Genomic DNA, 23,811 nt, shown 5'->3' with positions numbered 1-23,811 from the left:
CAATTTTAATTAAAAGACTACTGAAAACCTATCTTTTTACTAAGGCCTGTGGTCTTTTGGTCTTTGTTTTAATCTTCTTTTTTTTTCTCATCTAGTGTAAAGCATCCTTGGGTTCCTTGAAAAGCGCTATACAAAACTAAGTTGTTGTTGTTATTAACTGCATAAAATTAATCTTTTTTTAACTTCTGCTGATGTATGCTCTATTGCTTATTGTGTGTTTTATTATTGATTGCCCTGATGTTTTTACTGCTTTGTTTTATTGTATGTGATGTAAGGTGACCTTGAGTGTCATGAAAGGCGCCTTTAAATAAAATGTTTATTGTTATTGTTGTAAGTCAAATTCACCAAGCTTGTCTCTCTCTTGGCTTCTCAGGATACTGTCAACCTGATGGTACTCATATTTGTGGATGACACTCCGGTAAGTGAGAATGTAATTCAAACTGGAACTCCTGCGGAGTTGACACGAAAAAGACATCAATTCAGATTGTGGTCGACAAAAAGGAAATCCCTTTGTGACATGCCCTGACGAAGATGAAGGAGAGATGGCAGTCCACTCACATTATTGTTTTATTATTAATGTAGCTGGGAGGAAGACAGAATATGGTGAGACATGGAAGGAGAGATGCTGGTGGAATTTGATCCCAGCTCAGCGGAAATATAACCACTGGATTATCTCTGCGCACAAGATGGAGGCTTTTTAGATATTTCAACTCAAGACGGGGATGGGGACTTTTTTGTTTCATTTAGTAACTCCTAAGTTGTAAATTGCTCTATTTTGAACTCAACGCGTTTCCTGTAGGTGCTCTTTGTCTCCATGGAGCCTGTTTGATATTTTCTACATTTAATATACAGAGTCATACACAGATTTATGAGTTCATCTCTGAAACGGGCAGCACGGTGGCGCAGTGGTTAGCGCAGTCGCCTCACAGCAAGACAGTCCTGGGTTCGAGCCTCGGGGTAGGCCAACCTTGGGGGTCATCCCAGGTCATTCTCTGTGTGGAGTTTGCATGTTCTCCCCTTGTCTGCGTGGGTTTCCTCCGGGTGCTCCGGTTTCCTCCCACAGTCCAAAGACATGTAGGTCAGGTGAATCAGCCATACTAAATTGTCCCTAGGTGTGAATGTGTGTGTGTGTGTGTGTGTGTGTGTGTTGGCCCTGTGTGATAGCCTGGCGGCCTGTCCAGGGTGTCTCCCCGCTTGCCGCCCAATGACTGCTGGGATAGGCTCAGCATCCCCGCGACCCTGAGAGCAGGATAAGCGGTTGGATAATGGATGGATGGATTAAATTGATTATAGTGGGTCTCTTTACAGAATTCAGAGGCTTACACTTTATCCAGGCTGATGTTGAGAAGTATATCTTAATGTGGTTACTGTGGAACATTAGCCAGAAACTGGGTTACTCTGAGGACAGGGCAGGGTTTTGTGACAACTGTGCCCCCTTGTGTTGAGACTCTGTTTTGTCCCTCCAGCCGGAGCCCGCCACCGAGCCCCCCTCAGCGTTGGTGCCATTCCTGCAGAAATATGCTGATGTCTGCAACAAGAAGCCGTCTGTAAGTACCAGTCTATCTATTTATCTATCTATTAGGGCTGGGCAATTAACCAAAAGTGTATCGAAACCAACATTAAGAAACTCTCACCGACTTAGTCTTGCTCATGTCGGTTAATAATTTCCCCAATGTATGTGTTCATGAACTGTCCCTTTAAAAAAAAAAATACTACGTCATGTTCAGTCATGTGCCTCTGCCCCGTCCAACTAACGTTCGTCCGAGTTCACTCAAAGCAAGCTGGTGGCATGGATGACACAAGCACTGACACTGAGCCAACACATAGGCCTCAACCTGAGCAGCTTACACCTAAACAGAATACCGTGTCCGTCGTTTGGACACATTTTGGCTTCAGCGAAGACGACAAAAAGAAGTCAAATGTAAACACTGTGGAAAAACAATTTCAGTTACCAAACAATATGCCAAGGATTCAAGAAGATGGAAAGAAATAACTGATGCCATTGCATATTACACGGTGAAGGATATGGCTCCCATAGCTACTGAGAAACATAAAGGGTTTAAACATGTCGTTAAAACCCTCGACAAAAGATACGCTGTGCCGACATCAAAATATGTTTCCCCAAACAGCGGTGCCCAACATGTACAAAACATGTGGTGAGAAGGTAGCTGCTGAACTACAACCTGTTCAACATGTACACAACATGTGGTGAGAAGGTAGCTGCTGAACTACAACCTGTTCAACAGGTACACAATATGTGGTGAGAAGGTAGCTGCTGAACTACAACCTGTTCAACAGGTACACAACATGTGACGAGAAGGTAGTTGCTGAACTACAACCTGTTCAACATGTACACAACATGTGGTGAGAAGGTAGCTGCTCAACTACAACCTGTTCAACATGTACACAACATGTGGTGAGAAGGTAGCTGCTGAACTACAACCTGTTCAACATGTACACAACATGTGGTGAGAAGGTAGTTGCTGAACTACAACCTGTTCAACATGTACACATGTGGCTAGAAGGTAGCTGCTGAACTACAACCTGTTCAACATGTACACAACATGTGGTGAGAAGGTAGTTGCTGAACTACAACCTGTTCAACATGTACACAACATGTGGTGAGAAGGTAGCTGCTGAACTACAACCTGTTCAACATGTACACAACATGTGGCGAGAAGGTAGTTGCTGAACTACAACCTGTTCAACACGTACACAACATGTGGTGAGAAGGTAGCTGCTGAACTACAACCTGTTCAACAGGTACACAACATGTGGTGAGAAGGTAGCTGCTGAACTACAACCTGTTCAACAGGTACACAACATGTGGTGAGAAGGTAGCTGCTGAACTACAACCTGTTCAACATGTACACAACATGTGGCGAGAAGGTAGTTGCTGAACTACAACCTGTTCAACATGTACACAACATGTGGTGAGAAGGTAGCTGCTGAACTACAACCTGTTCAACATGTACACAACATGTGGTGAGAAGGTAGTTGCTGAACTACAACCTGTTCAACATGTACACAACATGTGGTGAGAAGGTAGCTGCTGAACTACAACCTGTTCAACATGTACACAACATGTGGTGAGAAGGTAGCTGCTGAACTACAACCTGTTCAACAGGTACACAACATGTGGTGAGAAGGTAGTTGCTGAACTACAACCTGTTCAACATATACACATGTGGCTAGAAGGTAGCTGCTGAACTACAACCTGTTCAACACGTACACAACATGTGGTGAGAAGGTAGCTGCTGAACCACAACCTGTTCAACACGTACACAACATGTGGTGAGAAGGTAGCTGCTGAACCACAACCTGTTCAACACGTACACAACATGTGGTGAGAAGGTAGCTGCTGAACCACAACCTGTTCAACACGTACACAACATGTGGTGAGAAGGTAGCTGCTGAACTACAACCTGTTCAACACGTACACAACATGTGGTGAGAAGGTAGCTGCTGAACCACAACCTGGCCAACACGTACACAACATGTGGTGAGAAGGTAGCTGCTGAACTACAACCTGTTGGGGACTTTGCAGCCACGTCTGGTCTCTGGTCAGGTAGAACGATGGAACCATACTTCAGCTTTACGTTGCACTACATTGACGATGAATGGAACCTGTGATTTCAACTGATTTTGATTTCAACTGTTTGTAATATTCAGTAAATATCCATAAGTCGTTCATGTGTGTGTTTCCTTACATTATGTAAAAATCACAAACATAAGATATGCCTCATTAGAAACAATAGCCCAGCAGTTCAGCATATCCACAGTACACACCTTGTCAGAGAAGTTTTAAATAAAAGTTTTAAATAATCGTGATATTGATTTGAAGTCACATCGCCCAGCCCTATTATCTATCTATCTATCTATCTATCTATCTATCTATCTATCTATCTATCTATCTATCTATCTATCTATCTATCTATCTATCTATCTATCTATCTATCTATCTATCTATCTATCTATCTATCTATCTATCTGTCTATCTTACTGTCTGTCTGTCTGTCTGTCTGTGTCGTTCTTTGTCTGTTGCTCTTTGTCTCTCTGTTGGTCTCACTGCCTCTGTCTATTATTGTGTCTGTCTGTCCTCCTGTCTATCCATCTCTTATGCACATGATCTCTTTCTGTCTCTTTCCTCCTTTCTGTATCTCTATCCGTCTGTCTGTCTCCAGTTTAGGATAGAAGAATGTGCAGCATGCAGCACTCAAACTTAAGCTGTGTGGTATGACACCTCTCTCTTCCTCCTCTTCCACTGCCCCCTTATCTACCCCCCCCCCACACACACACACACACCCCTCCAGGTGTTGAAGTTGGAGCTGAAGGAGATCAGGGAGCAGCAGGACCTGCTGTTTCGCTTCATGAACTTCCTGAAGCAGGAAGGCGCTGTGCACGTGCTGCAGTTCTGCCTTGCCGTGGGTAAGGATGACCTTTCACCTTTTGTGGAGCACCTGGCATCCCTCACTGTTGATGTGCTGTAGGTGTGTACATGAAGTCATTCCAGATACACGGTCCTACCGCTGGGTTTCAGTGAGCAGCAGACCCTCAGCTGGAGAGAAGGCCTGCTTAGTGACGTCAGCTGGTTTGTTTAATAATCTGTTGGAATGAAAAAATGTCTGTGATGTGGTTGGACACTACTGACATATGGAAGAATATAACTAACTTGAGTCACATTCATGTGCAGGTGTGAAAGTAGACCTGTGACGCATGTGAAATTTACATTTCTGCATGTGTTTTTTGTTTGGATCAAACTTAAACTTCCGTGCAGACAAACACGTGTCTCGGTGTGATTTTTGCCCCAGCAATTGCTGTCTTAGGCAAAATTTGAAAGACATGGGCGTCCGAGTAGTGTAGCGGTCTATTCTGTTGCCTACCAACACGGGGATCGCCAGTTCGAATCCCTATGTTACCTCCGGCTTGGTTGGGCGTCTCTACAGACACCACTGGCCGTGTCTGTGGGTATGTGTCCTGGTCGCTGCACTAGCGCCTCCTCTGGTCGGTCGGGGGCGCCTGTTCAGGGGGGAGGGGGAATAGCGTGATCCTCCTATGTGCTATGTCTGCCTGGTGAAACTCCTCACTGTCAGGTGAAAAGAAGCGGCTGGTGACTCCACATGTATGGGAGGAGGCATGTGGTAGTCTGCAGCCCTCCCTGGATCGGCAGAGGGGGTGGACCGAGTAACGACCGGGACAACTCGGAAAAGTGAGGTAATTGGCCTAATAAATTTGGGGAGAAAATTGGGGGGGGGGGATTAAAAAAACTTTTTTTTTTTGAAAGACATGACAGAATTCTTCAGGCTTGAGCCAAAGTTTTTATTCTTTGAACGTTTTGGACAATGTGCCCACTTCTATGATGCACATCTGATGAGCCACCAGTAGGAGCACAGAGGCGGTTAACAAATTACAATATTCTGTAGCTACTTTAATCTACATATCTTAAAATCTGTTTTTTTTTTGGTTATCTAGTGATATCTTCACATATTTTTAGGATAGAATGGAAAATGACCTTGAGCTCACTTTGGAAAATGGGCAGTTCATGATGTTTCCTGTTTCCAAGCCTTCAGTGGCTCTAAACTCTTCCTTATATTTCAGGGCATTTTTGACTTCAAGCATCAGCAGCATTAATCGGAGGGCTTGTTTTGCCTCCATGACACTGTCTGCAACACTTTGCACATTATTTTAATGTGAGATTCTATTGGAGTCATAGTATAAAATCCAACAGGGCGATAAAAATTAAACACGACTGATGTCATACAGTCTGCATGGCCTTTAGACTTGGTCTTAGTTATCAAGCCTACCTTGTAATAATAACTATGTGGTTTCCTTCAGAGGAGTTCAATGACAAGATCTTGAGTCCAGAGCTGAGTGAAGGTGAGCTACAGCGTTTACACGGCGAGGTATTGCACATCTACGAGACCTACTGTCTGGACGAGAGCGTGGACAAGATCAGCTTCGACCCCTTCATTGTGGAGGAGATCAAGAACAGTAAGACGCCCTCGCATGTCGTCAGTGTCTGCTTCCTATTTCTCGATGGTTGTTGTGGTCTTTTTATTTGATCATCAGGAGTGCATCGTACCATGTCATACCGCAACGTTGGATATGTTAATCTAGATGTTCCCATGAGTTTAGTTACCTCAAACCCCATTCCCACCTCCTCACTCCCTGATCTTATGGACTACTACAATAATATTATACCTTCTGCACTTGATACTTTAGCCTCCCTGAAAACATGGGTTGTCTCGTTTGCCCATACTGCTCCCTGGTACACACCTGAATTATGTCAGCTCAAGGCTATAGGTCGGCGCCTCGAGAGGCTTTGCACCAAGACTGGACTTGCTGTTAACAAGCAAATGTATTCGGATCATATACTCCGTTACAAAAACGCTCTTTTTTTCTGGATTCCGCCCCCCCCCCCCTTTCTCCCCAATTGTATCTGGCCAATTACCCCACTCTTCCAAGCCGTCCTGGTCGCTGTTCCACCCCCTCTGCTGATCCGGGGAGGGCTGCAGACTACCACATCTCCTCCGATACATGTGGAGTCACCAGCCACTTCTTTTCACCTGACAGTGAGGAGTTTCGCCAGGGGGATGTAGCACATGGGAGGATCACACTGTTCCCCCCAGCTCCCCCTCTCCCCTGAACAGGCGCCCCGACCGACCAGAAGAGGCGCTAGTGCAGCAACCAGGACACATACCCACATCCGGCTTCCCACCTGCAGACACAGCCAATTGTGTCTGTAGGGATGCCCGACCAAGCCGGAGGTAACACGGGGATTCGAACTGGTGATCCCCGTGTTGGCAATGGAATAGACTGCTACGCTACCTGAACACCCCAAAAATGCTCGTTCAGCAGCTGAAATATCCTATTATGCAAATATCATCAGTACAGTTGTAGGGAACACTGAAACTCTCTTCTCCGCAGTTAAAAAGTTGCTAAATCCACCTGATAGTAGTATAATATCAAACCAATACTAGTTTTCAAGTATTTGTCAAATATTGAGAAATTTTAGGTAACTGATCTTCATTATCATTAAACTAACCAACAAAATTGTGTATCACAATATGACAATATCCAAATTTCATCCCAATTCAATACTGTAGAATGACGATAAACCGTAACATGGAATTATTGCTCTAAAATGAAAACCTTGCAAGTGCATGATGGTGTTTTTCACACCATGTACCTGGTGGTGTCGTAGGAAGAGAAGCAAGCATCAGGAACCCAGAACCGCCTAGGCATCCCTTTAGGAAAAAAAGAAAGCATATAAAACGAGCCGTTAGGGCGTCTGGGTAGCATGGCAGTCTATTCCGTTGCCTACCAACGCGGGGATCGCCGGTGCGAATCCCCATGTTACCTCCAGCTTGGTCGAGTGTCCCTACAGACCCAATTGGCCGTGTCTGCAGGTGGGAAGCCGGATGTGGGTATGTGTCCTGGTCGCTGCACTATAGTGCCTCCTCTGGTCGGTTGGAGCACCTGTTCAGGGGCGAGGGGGAACTGGGGGGAATAGCGTGAGCCTCCCATGCACGACGTCCCCCCGGTGAAACTCCTCACTGTCAGGTGAAATGAAGCAGCTGGTGACTCCACATGTATCAGAGGAGGCACGTGGTAGTCTGCAGCCCTCCCCGGATCAACAGAGGGGGTGGAGCAGTGAACGGGACGGCTCGGAAGGGTGGGGTAATTTGCCAAGTACAATTGGGGAGAAAAGGGGGGGGGTCCAAATAAATAAAACGAGGCGTTAATCTAGCAGCACCAGTTAACTCCCTGTTTTCCTTCCCAGTTGCTAGGGGGCCGTACGGCGGCGTGGTGAAGCTCCAGACAATGCGCTGCCTGTTCGAGGCCTACGAACACGTCCTGTCTCTGCTGGAGGGGGTCTTCACCCCAATGTTCTCCCACAGTGATGAGGTAACAACCCTCGCTAAGCTATGAACCTAACAGAAGAATGTTCCGGTCTTTTAGCTGATTGTCCTATGAAGCCATTGTGCAGCCAGATTTTTAATGGTTTGCTCATGGATGCATGGCAGCGGATGGACTGATTGGCTGCTGCAGGGGTTAAACCTGTTCCGACCTGTTTGATGTTATATTCCCCCTATAGCGACAAATCTGCTGGACATAAATCTGGGCAACGTACTCAGAATGAATGCTGTGATGAGGGGTGACCTCAATGCTAATTTGCCTTGTTCAACCTTAACTGGTTGTATCTCCTAATCATACATTTAACATCTTATCAATAATAATGTGTCTTTAGCACTTTACTAAAAGGAATTAATGTTTGGAATTACACATCCATCCATTATCCAAACCACTTATCCTGCTCAGGGGCGCAGGATGCTGGAGCCTATCCCAGCAGTCACTGGGTGACAGGCGGGGAGACACCCTGGACAGGCCACCAGACCATCACAGGAACTAATATATTATAATATAACATCTATATATAATGGAATTACACAATTCTACTTAAATACTACAATACTTAAATAATGCTTTAGTTCTCCTACAGGCGTTAGTAAAGTTTTATCTTGTCTCATTATACGTTCTATAAATCAATGTTGTCTTATATTACATTTTGCAAGTTACACAGCTCACCCAAATTCTCATGTTGCATATTATTCTCAAGTTCTAACTGAAACTCTTGAGATAGTTGCCTTTTCCTTTTCTTTTAAATTATTTAACTTTGACCTCGTCGTCTCGTTTTTGCAGTACTTCAGATACTTGCTGAGGGGCGCGGAGTCTCCAGCCAGGAACTCCAAAATCAACAGGTTTGTGATGCCATTGGTTGTTTCTCAAAACCAGGAACTCCGCACTGTGAGTTCTTGTGTTCTTGCAGAGAACCGAGCTCTTCAGCAGAACACACGGACAGATAAAACACTTTTAAACTATTTCACAGGTTTGAGACACACGGCGGCCTGTAGCTGTGTAAACCCTTCTAACACACCAGCAACCAGTTTCCCATCACTTTAAAAAAAGTAAGGTTACCTCCGGCTTGGTTAGACGTCTCTACAGACACAACTGGCCGTGTCTGCGGGTGGGAAGCCGGATGTGGGTATGTGTCCTGGTCGCTGCACTAGCGCCTCCTCTGGTCGGTTGGGGCACCTGTTCAGAGGGGAGGGGCAACTGAGGGGAATAGCGGGATCCTCCCATGTGCTACGTCCCCCTGGTGAAACTCCTCACTCTCAGGTGAAAAGAAGCGGCTGGTGACTCCACATGTATCGGAGGAGACGTGGTAGTCTGCAGCCCTCCTCGGATCAGCAGAGGGGGTGGAGCAGAGATCGAGACGGCTCGGAGGATTGGGGTAATTGGCCAAATACAATTGGGAAGAAAAAAGGGGGAAATAAATAAAGACAGAAAGAAGAATGGCTTCTTCCGCTTAACCTCTATATAAGGTCATAAATATATTTGATGCGTCACTAAACCTACACCATTCACCTGACCTCATATGCAGGCCAGAAGGGTGACCGGTGCCCTGAATACCCGTTCAGTCTGCATTTTCCCAAATAGTCTCAAAAAGATTCATCTGGAGCCACTTTGAGCTTCATGCGGTGGCTTTTTACTCAGCATTTGTATTTCCATTATCATCTTCCAAAATGAGAAATTCACCAGTCAGAGGATTAAACACTGACTCACTTCACAAAATATTATCTGAAGCAGTAAAAGATAGGATGAATAAAGCCATATGTTTGAATGGGACTGTCATTTCCATCACTGGGTGATGGTGTAACTATTTCACAGGCTTGAGCCTCTATCATGTAGAGGTGTTGAATGAGTCATTTCTGGTAGTTTGCCCAACATGCAAAAGTAGTCTTTTTAGACATGAGCCTCTGAACTGCTTGTGTGTGTTGTTGCAGAAATAGCCTCAGTATGGATGATATGAGGTGAGTAGGTTTTTTTAATTTTACGTCCCGGTGTTATTGGCCTGCTCTGAGTCTGTTGCATGGAAAGTCCACAGCAGTATTTTACTACAACGCAGTGAATTAACAAGAAACGCTTGCGGGGGAAAAAGTGTGTAAACAGCAAGCATCAAAAGGTTTTGTAAAACCTGTGAGATGCTTTTGTCAGGCTTGTGATTTATGTGTTTTGTGCAAATGCTTGGGTTTGAATTTAAAAAGATATTTATTTATTTTTTGGATGAAGTGGAAAGTTCTACTCAAGTAGACGAAACTGTATGAAAGCGAACAAACAGAACAGGTTAGGCTGACTCAGCCCCTGTAACCCCCAGTTTCATTAAGAGAAATCATCCAGAGAATCAGCCCAGATCTGCAGTAAATGTATCACCATTTCCATTCAGCTGGTTAGCCAGACAAGGCCTCCAGGCAGTGGTAGAATATAGCTGTACTTCTTAATCTGCTCTGTGCATAACTGTAGTCCACTGACTTCTGGTTTCTGTGACCCTGAGACAGTGATGCTGAGACAGTGACCCTGAGACAGTGATGCTGAGACAGTGACCCTGAGACAGTGATGCTGAGGCAGTGATTCTGAGGCAGTGATTCTGAGACAGTGATGCTGAGACAGTGACCCTGAGACAGTGATGCTGAGACTGTGACCCTGAGACAGTGATGCTGAGACAGTGACCCTGAGACAGTGATGCTGAGACAGTGATGCTGAGACAGTGACCCTGAGACAGTGATGCTGAGACTGTGACCCTGAGACAGTGATGCTGAGACAGTGACCCTGAGACAGTGATGCTGAGACAGTGACCCTGAGACAGTGATGCTGAGGCAGTGATTCTGAGGCAGTGATTTTGAGACAGTGACCCTGAGACAGTGATGCTGAGGCAGTGATGCTGAGACAGTGATCTGAGGCGGTGATGCTGAGACGGTGATGTTGACACAGTGAGGCTGAGACAGTGACCCTGAGACAGTGATGCTGAAACCGTGACCCCGAGACAGTGACGCTGAGACCATGACCCTGACACAGTGATGCTGAGGCAGTGACCCTGAGACAGTGATGCTGACACAGTGATGCTGAGACAGTGACCCTGAGACAGTGATGCTGACCCGGTGACCCTGAGACAGTGATGCTGAGGCAGTGACCCTGAGACAGTGAACCTGAGAGTGACCCTGAGACAGTGAACCTCAGAGTGATGCTGACACAGTGACCCTGAGACAGTGATGCTGAGACAGTGGCTTTCAGCTGTTTGCTTTGCTTGTATTTCCATGTGAGCATTTTGGTTTGTGTTTGATGCTTTCGTGTGTTGTTTGCCTGGTTATAAGTTCTCAGTGATGTTGGCTTGGTGTCCCATTGTATGCAAATGTACTCTTATCACAACCACAAATGTGTTACAATTGCTTATTTACTGCTAACTTATATTTACTGGCATGAGAACAGAATGAGTCTGCCTTGCAAAAATGTGTTGCACTGCAGCCAATTCAGCGCAAATCTCATCTTTAAAAATGTGTGCTGAGGTACTGATGCATTTTTCCTGTATCCTGGAGTTGATTGGGGAAAGTTTCATGTCCTTTCTGTTGCCAGGTGCCTTTTATAACGTCGTGGCAGCCAGTCACATGACAGACGAGTGCTACTCAGTTCTGAAATGGACCACTCCAGTCTGAGTTCTGATTGACTGAAATGTTTTCGAAGCTAATGTAAAATACCTGATGAAGACTCACCTGAGACTGCACGAGTTAGCTGAACTTGCACGTCAGGAGTTACAGCTATAATGTTTGGTGACGGAGTAGCATCTGGTTGTTGTCATAACTGGAGTCAGAAAATCTCAAAATTAAAAGTTTCATTGAAAATGTATTTATATGTATATGTAATTATATATTTATATATTGCAATATATATATTGTTTCCTACATCTATATATATAGTGTTTTTTTCCGAAACCGTCAATGGTGTTATGAGTGCTCAACTAACGAGGAGCGGAATATCAGCACAGATACAGGAAAAAGATTTTTTTTTTTTTTGAGCACTATCTCTACCGTTGAGTGTTTCTTTTAACAAAGTTATATATATACACTACCGTTCAAAAGTTTGGGATCACCCAAACAATTTTGTGTTTTCCATGAAAAGTCACACTTATTCACCACCATATGTTGTGAAATGAATAGAAAATAGAGTCAAGACATTGACAAGGTTAGAAATAATGATTTGTATTTGAAATAAGATTTTTTTTACATCAAACTTTGCTTTCGTCAAAGAATCCTCCATTTGCAGCAATTACAGCATTGCAGACCTTTGGCATTCTAGCTGTTAATTTGTTGAGGTAATCTGGAGAAATTGCACCCCACGCTTCCAGAAGCAGCTCCCACAAGTTGGATTGGTTGGATGGGCACTTCTTTGAGCAGATTGAGTTTCTGGAGCATCACATTTGTGGGGTCAATTAAACGCTCAAAATGGCCAGAAAAAGAGAACTTTCATCTGAAACTCGACAGTCTATTCTTGTTCTTAGAAATGAAGGCTATTCCATGCGAGAAATTGCTAAGAAATTGAAGATTTCCTACACCGGTGTGTACTACTCCCTTCAGAGGACAGCACAAACAGGCTCTAACCAGAGTAGAAAAAGAAGTGGGAGGCCGCGTTGCACAACTGAGCAAGACGATAAGTACATTAGAGTCTCTAGTTTGAGAAACAGACGCCTCACAGGTCCCCAACTGGCATTTTCATTAAATAGTACCTGTTAGAGCCTGTTTGTGCTGTCCTCTGAAGGGAGTAGTACACACCGGTGTAGGAAATCTTCAATTTCTTAGCAATTTCTCGCATGGAATAGCCTTCATTTCTAAGAACAAGAATAGACTGTCGAGTTTCAGATGAAAGTTCTCTTTTTCTGGCCATTTTGAGCGTTTAATTGACCCCACAAATGTGATGCTCCAGAAACTCAATCTGCTCAAAGAAGTGCCCATCCAACCAATCCAACTTGTGGGAGCTGCTTCTGGAAGCGTGGGGTGCAATTTCTGCAGATTACCTCAACAAATTAACAGCTAGAATGCCAAAGGTCTGCAATGCTGTAATTGCTGCAAATGGAGGATTCTTTGACGAAAGCAAAGTTTGATGTAAAAAAAATCTTATTTCAAATACAAATCATTATTTCTAACCTTGTCAATGTCTTGACTCTATTTTCTATTCATTTCACAACATATGCTGGTGAATAAGTGTGACTTTTCATGGAAAACACGAAATTGTTTGGGTGATCCCAAACTTTTGAACGGTAGTGTATATGTATATCATAGCAACGGGTTATTGTTGTCTCCAGTGTCTCGTAGCGGTAATAGAATCACTGAGAGCACAACTTCTTCATTTCCGTATTCAGAGGCTGCAATGGGTGGCACAAATGCATGATGGGAGATTTCTATAATGGCTGCCCCCATGTCTACCAGTATATGTCTTTATTCAACCAGAAACACGTCAAAGCGTGGGGAATCATTTGGGATCAGCCGGATTGGGAGTAAAATCAAGGGTGTGTTCAAGAGCACGACCATGGAAGGTGCCATGCTGCCACCTAGCATCTTGACTGACACCGATGAGGACATGGTGAGTGGCTGCAGCAAAGCCCAGGGGACAAAAATGACCCAATGTAGTAATAATGCATACATACTGCATACTGTGAAGTACCGGGCACTACAGAGTGGAGTTCTTAGTATAAAGGCCCGTCTTTAGCTGGAGGATATTGTTAATTTCCTTTTGGGAGATTATATCTGCTCTGCTGAGACATCCTGGAGTAAGGGTTACGAGGTACTAGCGACCTGTCCAGGGTGTCTCACTGCCTTCTGCATGCTGTGAAAGACTCCAAGCCCACCCTGAGCCTGAATTAGTCAGTCGGACTGAATGATTGAATGAAAAAACAAATGGTGAGAATTTCAATGTCTGCTAAAGGTGGAGGAGGCCACGGTGGTGTTGGAGGATGACTCCCCTGCAGAGCCAGCCTGTGTGCCGGGGCTGCTGAGGAACTTGTCAGCCTGGAGCATCTCCATCCCCTACATCGACTTTTGCGAGGACGAGGTCAAGAGGGAGCGCGTCCCCGTCTTCTGCATCGACATTGAACGGAACGACAGGAAGGAGGGTGAGAGCAGCGAGGAAGTCTGCTACGTTAACAAGCTGACCATGTTTTCATGGAAATGTTGGGCAGCTTCTGATCGAACCTTTGAAATGTTGGAAAAAACTAAAATGGTAGTCAGGCGGGGTTGATGTTGCTGTTACAAGAATTACTGACCGCTGGAGAAACGCGAAAACTGTTTCCATCTCCTGTTGAGAACCGCTTGTGTTTCAGCAGCTTTTCTCTTGTTGAGGTTTTCTGTTAAAACATCTTGATGAAAGTACAGCTAGAGTTTGATCCCGGAGTCTGGATTAGATCATAAATAATCACTGAGTAAAACTACAACACTTCAGAACATCTTGTTTGTGTGTTCTTGCAGTTGGACATGAGACTGAGAGGTGGTCGGTCTTCAGACGCTACCTCGAGTTTTACGTCTTAGAATCCAAACTCACTGAGTTCCATGGTAAGACAAGCACCGCTCATCCTGTTACAATAATAATAAAAAAAAAGATCGCCTGTTCGAATCCCCGTGTTACCTTCGGCTTGGTCGGGCGTCCCTACAGACAAAATTGGCCTTGTCTGCGGGTGGGAAGCCAGATGTGGGTACGTGTCCTGGTCGTTGCACTAGCGCCTCCTCTGGTTGGTTGGGGCACCATTTTGGGGGGGGGGGACTGGGGGGAATAGCGTGATCCTCCCACGCGCTACGTCCCCCTGGTGAAACTCCTCACTGTCAGGTGAAAAGAAGCGGCTGGTGACTCCACATGTATGGGAGGAGGCATGTGGTAGTCTGCAGCCCTCCCTGGATCTGCAGGGGGGGTGGAGCAGCGACCGGGATGGCTCGGAGAGCAGGGTGATCCGGCCAGGTACAATTGGGGAGAAAAAAAGGGGGAAAATAAATGTAAAAAAGAAAGAAAGAAAGAGTATTCTCACATTTTACACAAGGTTGAAGTAAATGGAAATGGGTGTATTTGTGTTGCTAATGATTTCCATGTGTCCATCGCTCCTCTTCCTCAGGCTCATTCGCAGACGCACAGCTGCCTTCCAAAAGGATCATTGGACCAAAGAATTACGAGTTCCTCGCTTCGAAACGGGAGGAGTTTGAGGAGTATTTACAGGTAGCTACACCGACTAACAACAAACCTCGTGTTTTCTGTACTGTCTGTTTCTGTATGTCTGTATCTGTATGTGTGTTTCTGTATGTCTGTATTTAACATCAACATCAGACGTTTTGTCAGTGAAGAATGAGATGACTGGTTCTCTTAGTGAAGTTACAAGTGAGATGACTGGTTCTCTTAGTGAAGTTACGAGGCTCAACCAAAAAAAAAACCCAACCTGAACATCTGTCTCATGACCATCGGTGTTGTGCGTTAGTCAGAACATGTTGTCCGTCTCTGCGCAGGGCTCCTTGGTGTCTGTATGTTAATAGCGACCATGACTTGTCTGTGTCTACATGGTCATGTCTGTCCAGCACAGACCCCGTAATATTCCTCAGACCTGCTGACACCACGTTCCTGAATGCTCTTCATGCTATCCCAGCTTCCATTTGAGCTTCACTGTCAGTCACTAAATCAAATCAAATCAATTTTATTTGTATAGCCCAATATCACAAATTACAAATTTGCCTCAGTGGGCTTAACAGCAACACAACATCCTGTCCTTAGACCCTCTCATCAGATAAGGAACAACTCCCTAAAAAAACCCTTTAACAGGGAGAAAAAATAGGAAGAAACCTCAGGGAGAGCACCAGAGGAGGGATCTCTCTCCCAAGACTGACAACGTGCAATGGATGTTGTGTTCACGCAATTTACATAATACAACATTGAAAGAGGATAAAAGAATTATAATGGACATCACATTTATGAAGAACATGATGCACATGATGCCAAGCAGTGTCCAGATGCCACCGGAACAGTCCAGGACCCAAGCCACGCGACCAGCATCATCATGTAATAAAAGAAAAACTTATGTGAGGAGAGGAAGGGCAGGCAGCATCCAAATGGCGACCACCATCACCACGGAGACCTGGGAGGAGAACCGACTGCACATGCACACAAGAGAGACTCACATGACGCCATTCAAACACAGAAAAAGAGAAAGGAGAAGACATCATTCAGAGAGAGAGAAAAGACATTGTAGAGAACAGTTTGCAATAGTCATTAGCCATAATGAATTAAGTCATCAATTCGTCATAATCTATACTCGATAATCTCGTCGGCAGAACAGTGGTTGGTAAATTCATTGAGACAGAAAACCAACCCGCCATCCAGTACAGGTTGTGAAGTACTCAACTTAAAGGCAACTAATTGTAAGCTAAGGCAAAAAGATGAGTTTTAAGTTTGGATTTAAAGGACTCAACAGACTCTGATTGTCTGATGGCAGCAGGCAGGTTATTCCACAACAATGGAGCCCAATAGGACAAGGCCCTGCCACCAGCTGACTTCTTTTTAACTTTGGGTACACACAGGAGCCCTGTATTTTGAGAACGAAGAGCTCGAGATGGACTGTAAGGTTTAAGGAGATCAGACAGGTAGGATGGAGCAAGCCCATTTAGGATTTTATAAATCAGCAGAAGCACCTTGTATTCTGATCTAAAATGGATAGGAAGCCAATGAAGGGAGGCAAGAATTGGTGTAATATGGTCAAATTTCCTAGTTTTAGTTAGGATTCTAGCAGCAGCATTCTGAATCATCTGAAGAGTTTTAGTACTAGAATGTGGCAGACCTGAGAACAGAACATTACAGTAATCAAGTCTGGATGAAACAAATGCATGTATTAGAGTCTCTGCGTCAGCCATGGAGAGAGAGGCCGAGTTTTAGCTATGTTACGTTAAGTGAAAAAAAGCAGTCTTGGTGATTTCGTTAATGTGCTTATCAAAGGAAAGGCTGGGATCAAACATAACACCCAAGATTTTTGGCTGCCACACTTTGTGAAACCACAGAGTTGTCGATTGTTATCGTTACTTGATCAAATTAGTGTCTGTGTCTAGCAGGGCCAATGACCAGCATCTCGGTTTTATCTGAATTTAAAAGCAGAAAGTTAAGTGACGTCCAGTTTTTCACATTAGCCAAGCAGGCCTCTGAGTTAGTGATTTGAGTATGATCATCAGCCCTTACAGGCACATACAGCTGAGTATCATCAGCATAGCAATGGAACTTTATTCCATAACTGCGTATAATTTGGCCAAGAGGTGTAATATAAAGAGAGAAAAGTAGAGGGCCAAGAACTAAGCCCTGAGGCACACCATATTTAACATCAGAAAATTTTGATATATTATAATTATAGCAGACACAATGTGTTCTTCCAGATAATTAGGACTTAAGCCAAGAGAGAGCTAAGCCAGAGACACCAAAATTACAATTTAATCTATCCAAAAGTATACAGTGATCAATGGTGTCAAAGGCTGCACTGAGGTCCAGTAGTAGAAGCACAGAAGTGGAATCAGAGTCGATAGCCAGTAGAAGATCATTTACCACTCTGGTCAGAGCAGTTTCAGTGGAGTGACAGGGCCTGAAAGCCGACTGAAAAGGTTCATATAGACGGTTTTCTTCTATATGGGTCGAAAGTTGTTGATACACAACTATCTCTAGTACTTCAGAAAAGAATGGAAGATTAGAGACTGGTCGATAGTTATTAAGAGACCCTGGATCAAGGTGTGGTTTTTTAAGTAGAGGTTTAACCACAGCTGTCTTAAAACTGCTGGGAACAATGCCAGTGGTAAGTGATAAATTAACAATGTCTAGCATTGTAGGTACCAGGAAAAGGCCAGAGGTCTTTAAAAAGTTTTGCTGGTAAAGGATCAAGTAGGCAAGCAGCTGCTTTAGAAGCTGACACGAACTTAGTCAAAGTATCAAGTGAGATAGTCTCAAAAGCTGTAATAACTGGAACTGTCAGTGAGTCATTGTGTAGATATGAATTTGGTAAGACAGGCTCTGCAGGAGTAGATGGAGTTGAAGAACTAATTTTGTTTAAGATCTCATCAACCTTATTGCAGAAAAAATCTAGAAATTCATGAGCCGTGAATGGTGAGCAGCTAATAGACGGCTGCTTTTTAGTAAGTTTAGATACAGTGTCAAAGAGAAATCTGGAGTTATGTTTATTAATATTTATTAAGTGAGAGAGATACGCTGCTTTTGCAGCAGATAAAGCACACTTGTATTTCAATAAACACTCGTGCCACGATAGGTAAAATACTTCCAATTTTGATTTTCTCCATTTACGTTCCAGTCTCCTGCAGGTCCGCGTAACAGCACGTGTCTCATCATTAAACCAGGGTGTAGGCCTCTTTAGTCGCATAGCTCTGGTAGTGAGAGGTGCAACTGAATCGAGGAGACTAGAGAGGGCCACATTTAAGTCACTAGTGAAATTTTCAACAGAGTCATTTACTACAGTGAAAGGAGCCAAGACTTCAGGCAGCTGCTGGCCAAATGCAGCTGCAGTGGAGGGACCAATATGGCGAGTGGCAATTACATCTGTGCTGACATTAACTGGACAGGCTATCTGGAGGGCCCGTCACATCTAACGTAATCCTAGCCGAAAGCAGCTGCTCTAACTCACGGACACGTCTCTCTAGTAGAGACAACCTGTCTGTAACTACGGAGCAGTCACCACAAACCATTGTTTTAACGAGGCTGCTTTGACTGCGAATGTAATAGAGCTAACTGCTAAGCTAGGCTAGGCTCAAAGCTAGTAACAAACTGGGAACAAGAAGCTACCTACCAAACACAAGATTCATATAAGAAAGAAACTAGAGAATCTAGCGATAAGTGAACGAAGCACAGAAAATAGCTAAATCACAACAAAATGAGGAGGTTAGGGCAGAATATAAAGAACTAGTAAAAATAATAATAAAAGTTGTCGATCTCACGAAGGCGGAAGCTGGAAACAGCTGGCAGCGATCAGTCAGCTCGGTGCAATACATTTTTTTGTTTTTTTGTTTGTGTTTATATGATGATGTTTTTGTTTGTTTGTTTTTTGTTTGTGTATATGTTTTTTGTTTGTGTTTATATGATGATGGTTTTGTTTGTGTTTGTTTTTTGTTTGTGTTTATATGATGACATTTTTGTTTGTTTATTTTTTGTTTGTGTTTATATGATGATGTTTTTGTTCGTTTGTTTTTTGTTTGTGTTTATATGATGACATTTTTGTTTGTGTTTATTTTTTGTTTGTGTTTATATGATGATGGTTTTGTTCGTTTGTTTTTTGTTTGTGTTTATATGATGATGGTTTTGTTTGTGTTTGTTTTTTGTTTGTGTTTATATGATGATGGTTTTGTTTGTGTTTGCTTTTTGTTTGTGTTTATATGATGACATTTTTGTTTGTGTTTATTTTTTGTTTGTGTTTATATGATGATGTTTTTGTTTGTGTCCAGAGGCTGTTGCGACACCCAGAGCTGAGGAACAGCCAGCTGTTAGCCGACTTCCTGTCCCCTCACAGCATGGAGTCCCAGTTCTTGGACAGGATGCTGCCTGATGTCAATCTGGGTTGGTAACAGACTCTGTAGACCGCATTCACAGACTGACGAGTCGAGACACAAACTCTATTCAACCCCTGGCTGTCACAACCTGTAGTGTGTGTGTAACGTGTGTGTAATGTGTGAGTAACGTCCGTGTAATGTGTGTCTAATGTGTTGTAATGTGCGTGTAATGTGTGTAAAGTGTGTGTAATATGTGTAATGTGTGTGTAACGTGTGCGTAATAGGTGTGTAACGTGTGTGTAACGTGTGTAATGTGTGTCTAACGTGTGTGGCTCAGAGGGAGATGGTAAAGCTGTGGTGAATGAAGTGCTCTGACTTCAGAATTAAGTCCTGGGTTTAGAAAGTGCCGGCAGAGTGATAGGTCACTGCTCAAATATTCATTTCATCATAAACACTTACAGGCCAGAGTAACACCATGAATATCAACTCAGTCAACACTAGGTGGCAGCAGTGTTGTGCGCCTTCCCTAATAGAAAAAGATGAAAAGATGCATACACTTTGTCTGCAGTGTTTGTGTCCTGACCTCTCTTACTTTTGGGGTCACATTTCAGGCTAAAGACCAATTAATTGGGGGCAGCTTGTCCAATTGGGGACAAAAGGTGTGTCCCCAATTGGGGAAAAGCTTATTTTTGGGTCGGTGGTCAAGGTCAGGCATGGAGCGCTGATGGTTAATGTCAGGCATGTAGCGGTGATGGTTAATTTCAAGCATGTAGCGCTGATGGTTAAGGTCAGGCATGTAGTGCTGATGGTTGAGGTCAGGCATGTAGCGCTGATGGTTAATGTCAGGCATGTAGCGCTGATGGTTGAGGTCAGGCATGGAGCGCTGATTCTTGAGGTCAGGCATGTAGCGCTGATGGTTGAGGTCAGGCATGTAGCTCTGATGGTTAATGTCAGGCATGTAGCTCTGATGGTTAAGGTCAGGCATGTAGCTCTGATGGTCAAGGTCAGGCATGTAGCTCTGATGGTTAATGTCAGGCATGTAGCTCTGATGGTTAAGGTCAGGCATGTAGCGCTGATGGTTGAGGTCAGGCATGTAGCTCTGATGGTTAAGGTCAGGCATGTAGCTCTGATGGTTGAGGTCTGGCATGTAGCTCTGATGGTTAAGGTCTGGCATGTAGCGCTGATGGTTGAGGTCTGGCATGTAGCGCTGATGGATAAGGTCAGGCATGGAGCGCTGATGGATAAGGTCAGGCATGTAGCTCTGATGGTTAATGTCAGGCATGGAGCGCTGATGCTTGAGGTCAGGCATGTAGCGCTGATGGTTGAGGTTTGGCATGTAGCGCTGATGGTTGAGGTCTGGCATGTAGCGCTGATGGTTAAGGTCAGGCATGTAGCGCTGATGGTTGAGGTCTGGCATGTAGCGCTGATGGATAAGGTCAGGCATGGAACGCTGATGCTTGAGGTCAGGCATGTAGCGCTGATGGTTGAGGTCAGGCATGTAGCTCTGATGGTTAATGTCAGGCATGTAGCTCTGATGGTTAATGTCAGGCATGTAGCGCTGATGTTTGAGGTCTGGCATGTAGCGCTGATGGTTGAGATCTGGCATGGAGCACTGATGCTTGAGGTCAGGCATGTAGCTCTGATGGTTAAGGTCAGAGTAACAGCTAGGGAATGAATAATAATAAATCAATCTTATATAGCACTTTTCTGACACAGTGGCTTTACCGTAGACGGGGTGAAACAAGACAGATAAATACAACACAGACATACGGGGTGGATGGGAAGGGGGGGGCAAACACAAAGAGGGGGGAGAAGCGGCAGCCACATATGATGCCAGCAGTACTCTCCCACTTAAACATACAAAAGGGCAAGAAAAACAAAACACAACAGCACTGTGGACGTTGATGTTGTGTATGGGTTTACTCCTGTAGCCTATTCCTCTCCCGAGGTATCCACTAGGTGGCACTATTTAACCCATAGCTGGGGGTGGTTCATGGGCATCAGGGAATATCCACACACCAGTGGGCCTGTGTACCGCACGAGTCCTTTGTAGTTCAGCCAGGGTCCAAGGTGTACCCCGTCACCGTGTGTCGCCACGAGGAGGCGCTACATAGGGCTTGCTGTTGGAGAGGCTATGTACTGGCAGGGAGAGACTTACGTGCCCGGTTCTCCTGTTCGTATTTCTGCTGGCTGCTGGCCAGCGGTGAAGGTTGAGAGTGAGACGTGACAGACACACAACACGCTTCACAACAACCCCACTTCTTACACAACAATGTCACACACACACACAATGTAAGAATGTAAGTCTATGTAATGTCCCCAAAAGAGAGCTACGTAAGTGTGTTAAGGGGAGAAGTCCCATATTAAACAGGCATGGTGTGGTTATCCTAACTGGGCGTTCGTCAAAGCCAGGAAGACGCCCAGACAGTGCACCAGCTGATGGAAGAGAGAGGACAACAGCTGTCTTAAGTAAACCAGTGGTGATTCCGTATGTGGCGGGAGTGTTGGAACAGTTGAGATGCGTATTTTCCAAACACCGCGTCTCAGTTGCTTTCAAACCCCAAAACAATCGTGTCTTCACTCTCAAAATACAGGGCTCCTGTGTGACCTGTCTGGATCTCGTTACAGAGGCTCATAAGTCCTCATGTTGCTAAGTAACGTCATCTAAAGGAGTCGAATCAAGTGCAACTGGACATGGTATCTATCCATGAAGACGTTTCACCTTTCATCCAAGAGGCTTCCTCAGTTCGTGCCTTTCTGACTAGACCAAGCTAGTCTGACTGGCTGCTGATGAGACTCAGAATTTATTCTCTAGGAGTCGTTGTCAGAGCTATTGATATGCATGGCTCTTTGTGATCCGATGTTTACCAACGACCGTCGCTAACAGAGCCATAGATATGCGTGGCTCTTTTGTGTACTGATGTTTGGCCGCGCCCATCGTTATCGGAGCTATTGATATGACGCATATCAATAGCTCCGATAACAACGGGCACGGCCATAACATCGGTACACAAAAGAGCCACGCATATCAATAGCTCTGACAACGACTCCTAGAGGATAAATTCTGAGTCTCATCAGCAGCCAGTCAGACTAGCTTGGTCTAGTCAGAAAGGCAGGAACTGAGGAAGCCTCTTGGATGAGAGGTGAAACGTCTTCACGGATATATACCAAGTCCAGTTGCACTTGATTCAACTCCTTTGGATAACCATGACCTGGATGAATGAGAACATTCACAGACAAGTAACATCATAACTTTCTCATGACAGTCCGTCTGCTTTAACACAATGGGACGTCTGTCACCATCTTACAATGCTGCGGTTGCAACTATGGCCATCGAAATGCTAGTTACTGGTCACACGCATATTTGATCATGAAACTGGTCATTGGTTTCAGTCTTTAGTCAAGTCAGTTTTATTTGTATAGCCAAATATCACAAATTGCAAATGTGCCTCAGTGGCTTAACAGCAACACAACATCCTGTCCTTAGACCCTCTCATCGGATAAGGAACAACTCCCTAAAAAACCTTTAACAGGGAGAAAAACCAGGAAGAAGCCTCAGGGAGAGCAACAGAGGAGGATCTCTCTCCCAAGACGGACAATGTCACATGACGTTGTGTTTACACAATTTACAGAACACAACATTGAAAGAGGATAACACAATTATAACGGAATTATAAAATATATGAAGAATATGATGAGGAGGATGCCAAACAGTGTCCAGGTGGCGACACTGTCACCATGGAGACCTGGGAGAAGGACCGACTGCATGTGCACACAAGGGAGACTCACATGACACCATTCACACACAGAAGAAGAGAAAGGAGAAGACATCATTCAGAGAGAGAGAAAAGACATGAGAGAGAAGAGAACAGTTTGCAATAGTCAATAATCTATACTCTATAATCTATACTCTATATCTTGTGGGCAGAACAGTGGTTGGTAAATTCTTTGAGACAGAACCCGACCCACCATGCAGTACAGGTTGTGAAGCACTCAACTTAAAGACAACTAGTTGTAAGCTAAGACAAATAGATGAGTTTTAAGTTTGGATTTAAAGACTCAACAGACTCTGATGGTCTGATGGCAGCAGGCAGGTTATTCCACAACAATGGAGCCCGATAGGAAAAGGCCCTGCTGCCACCAGCTGACTTCTTCTTAACTTTGGGTACACACAGGAGCCCTGTATTTTGAGAGTGAAGAGCTCGAGATGGACTGTAAGTTTTAAGGAGGTCAAACAGGTAGGATGGAGCAAGCCCATTTAGGGTTTTATAAGTCAGCAGAAGCACCTTGTATTCTGATCTAACATGGATAGGAGGCCAATGAAGGGAGGCAAGAATTGGTGTAATATGGGTCTGCAGTGGTGTAGCAGTCTAAGCATTGGCTCTGTGTCGATGCAGTTGCCCACCGGGGACCGGGGTTCGCA

At 44.5% G+C, this 23,811-nt stretch overlaps 1 protein-coding gene across 3 annotated transcripts in view; it reads left to right on the top strand.

Annotated features, from left to right (window-relative positions):
• snx14 (sorting nexin 14) overlaps positions 1 to 23,811 on the top strand; it is a 55,534-nt gene that overhangs the window by 10,312 nt on the left and 21,411 nt on the right. For 2 of the 3 annotated variants that reach the window (XM_056295014.1, XM_056295013.1), the window contains exons 11-22: positions 374 to 418; positions 1,467 to 1,547; positions 4,314 to 4,428; positions 5,836 to 5,991; positions 7,784 to 7,908; positions 8,704 to 8,762; positions 9,849 to 9,875; positions 13,341 to 13,473; positions 13,816 to 14,002; positions 14,355 to 14,438; positions 14,990 to 15,090; positions 19,344 to 19,455. In XM_056295014.1, coding sequence (XP_056150989.1) covers positions 374 to 418; positions 1,467 to 1,547; positions 4,314 to 4,428; positions 5,836 to 5,991; positions 7,784 to 7,908; positions 8,704 to 8,762; positions 9,849 to 9,875; positions 13,341 to 13,473; positions 13,816 to 14,002; positions 14,355 to 14,438; positions 14,990 to 15,090; positions 19,344 to 19,455 — 1,225 coding nt within the window. The remainder of the gene's footprint in view (positions 1 to 373; positions 419 to 1,466; positions 1,548 to 4,313; positions 4,429 to 5,835; positions 5,992 to 7,783; positions 7,909 to 8,703; positions 8,763 to 9,848; positions 9,876 to 13,340; positions 13,474 to 13,815; positions 14,003 to 14,354; positions 14,439 to 14,989; positions 15,091 to 19,343; positions 19,456 to 23,811) is intronic. The other variant, XM_056295015.1, reaches the window with a different exon arrangement.

Source organism: Lampris incognitus, chromosome 15 (assembly GCF_029633865.1).
Source record: "Lampris incognitus isolate fLamInc1 chromosome 15, fLamInc1.hap2, whole genome shotgun sequence".
Taxonomy (NCBI): Eukaryota; Metazoa; Chordata; class Actinopteri; order Lampriformes; family Lampridae; genus Lampris; species Lampris incognitus.
The sequence above is the reverse complement of the archived record's forward strand: the minus strand, read 5'-3'. Positions and strand labels throughout refer to the sequence as shown.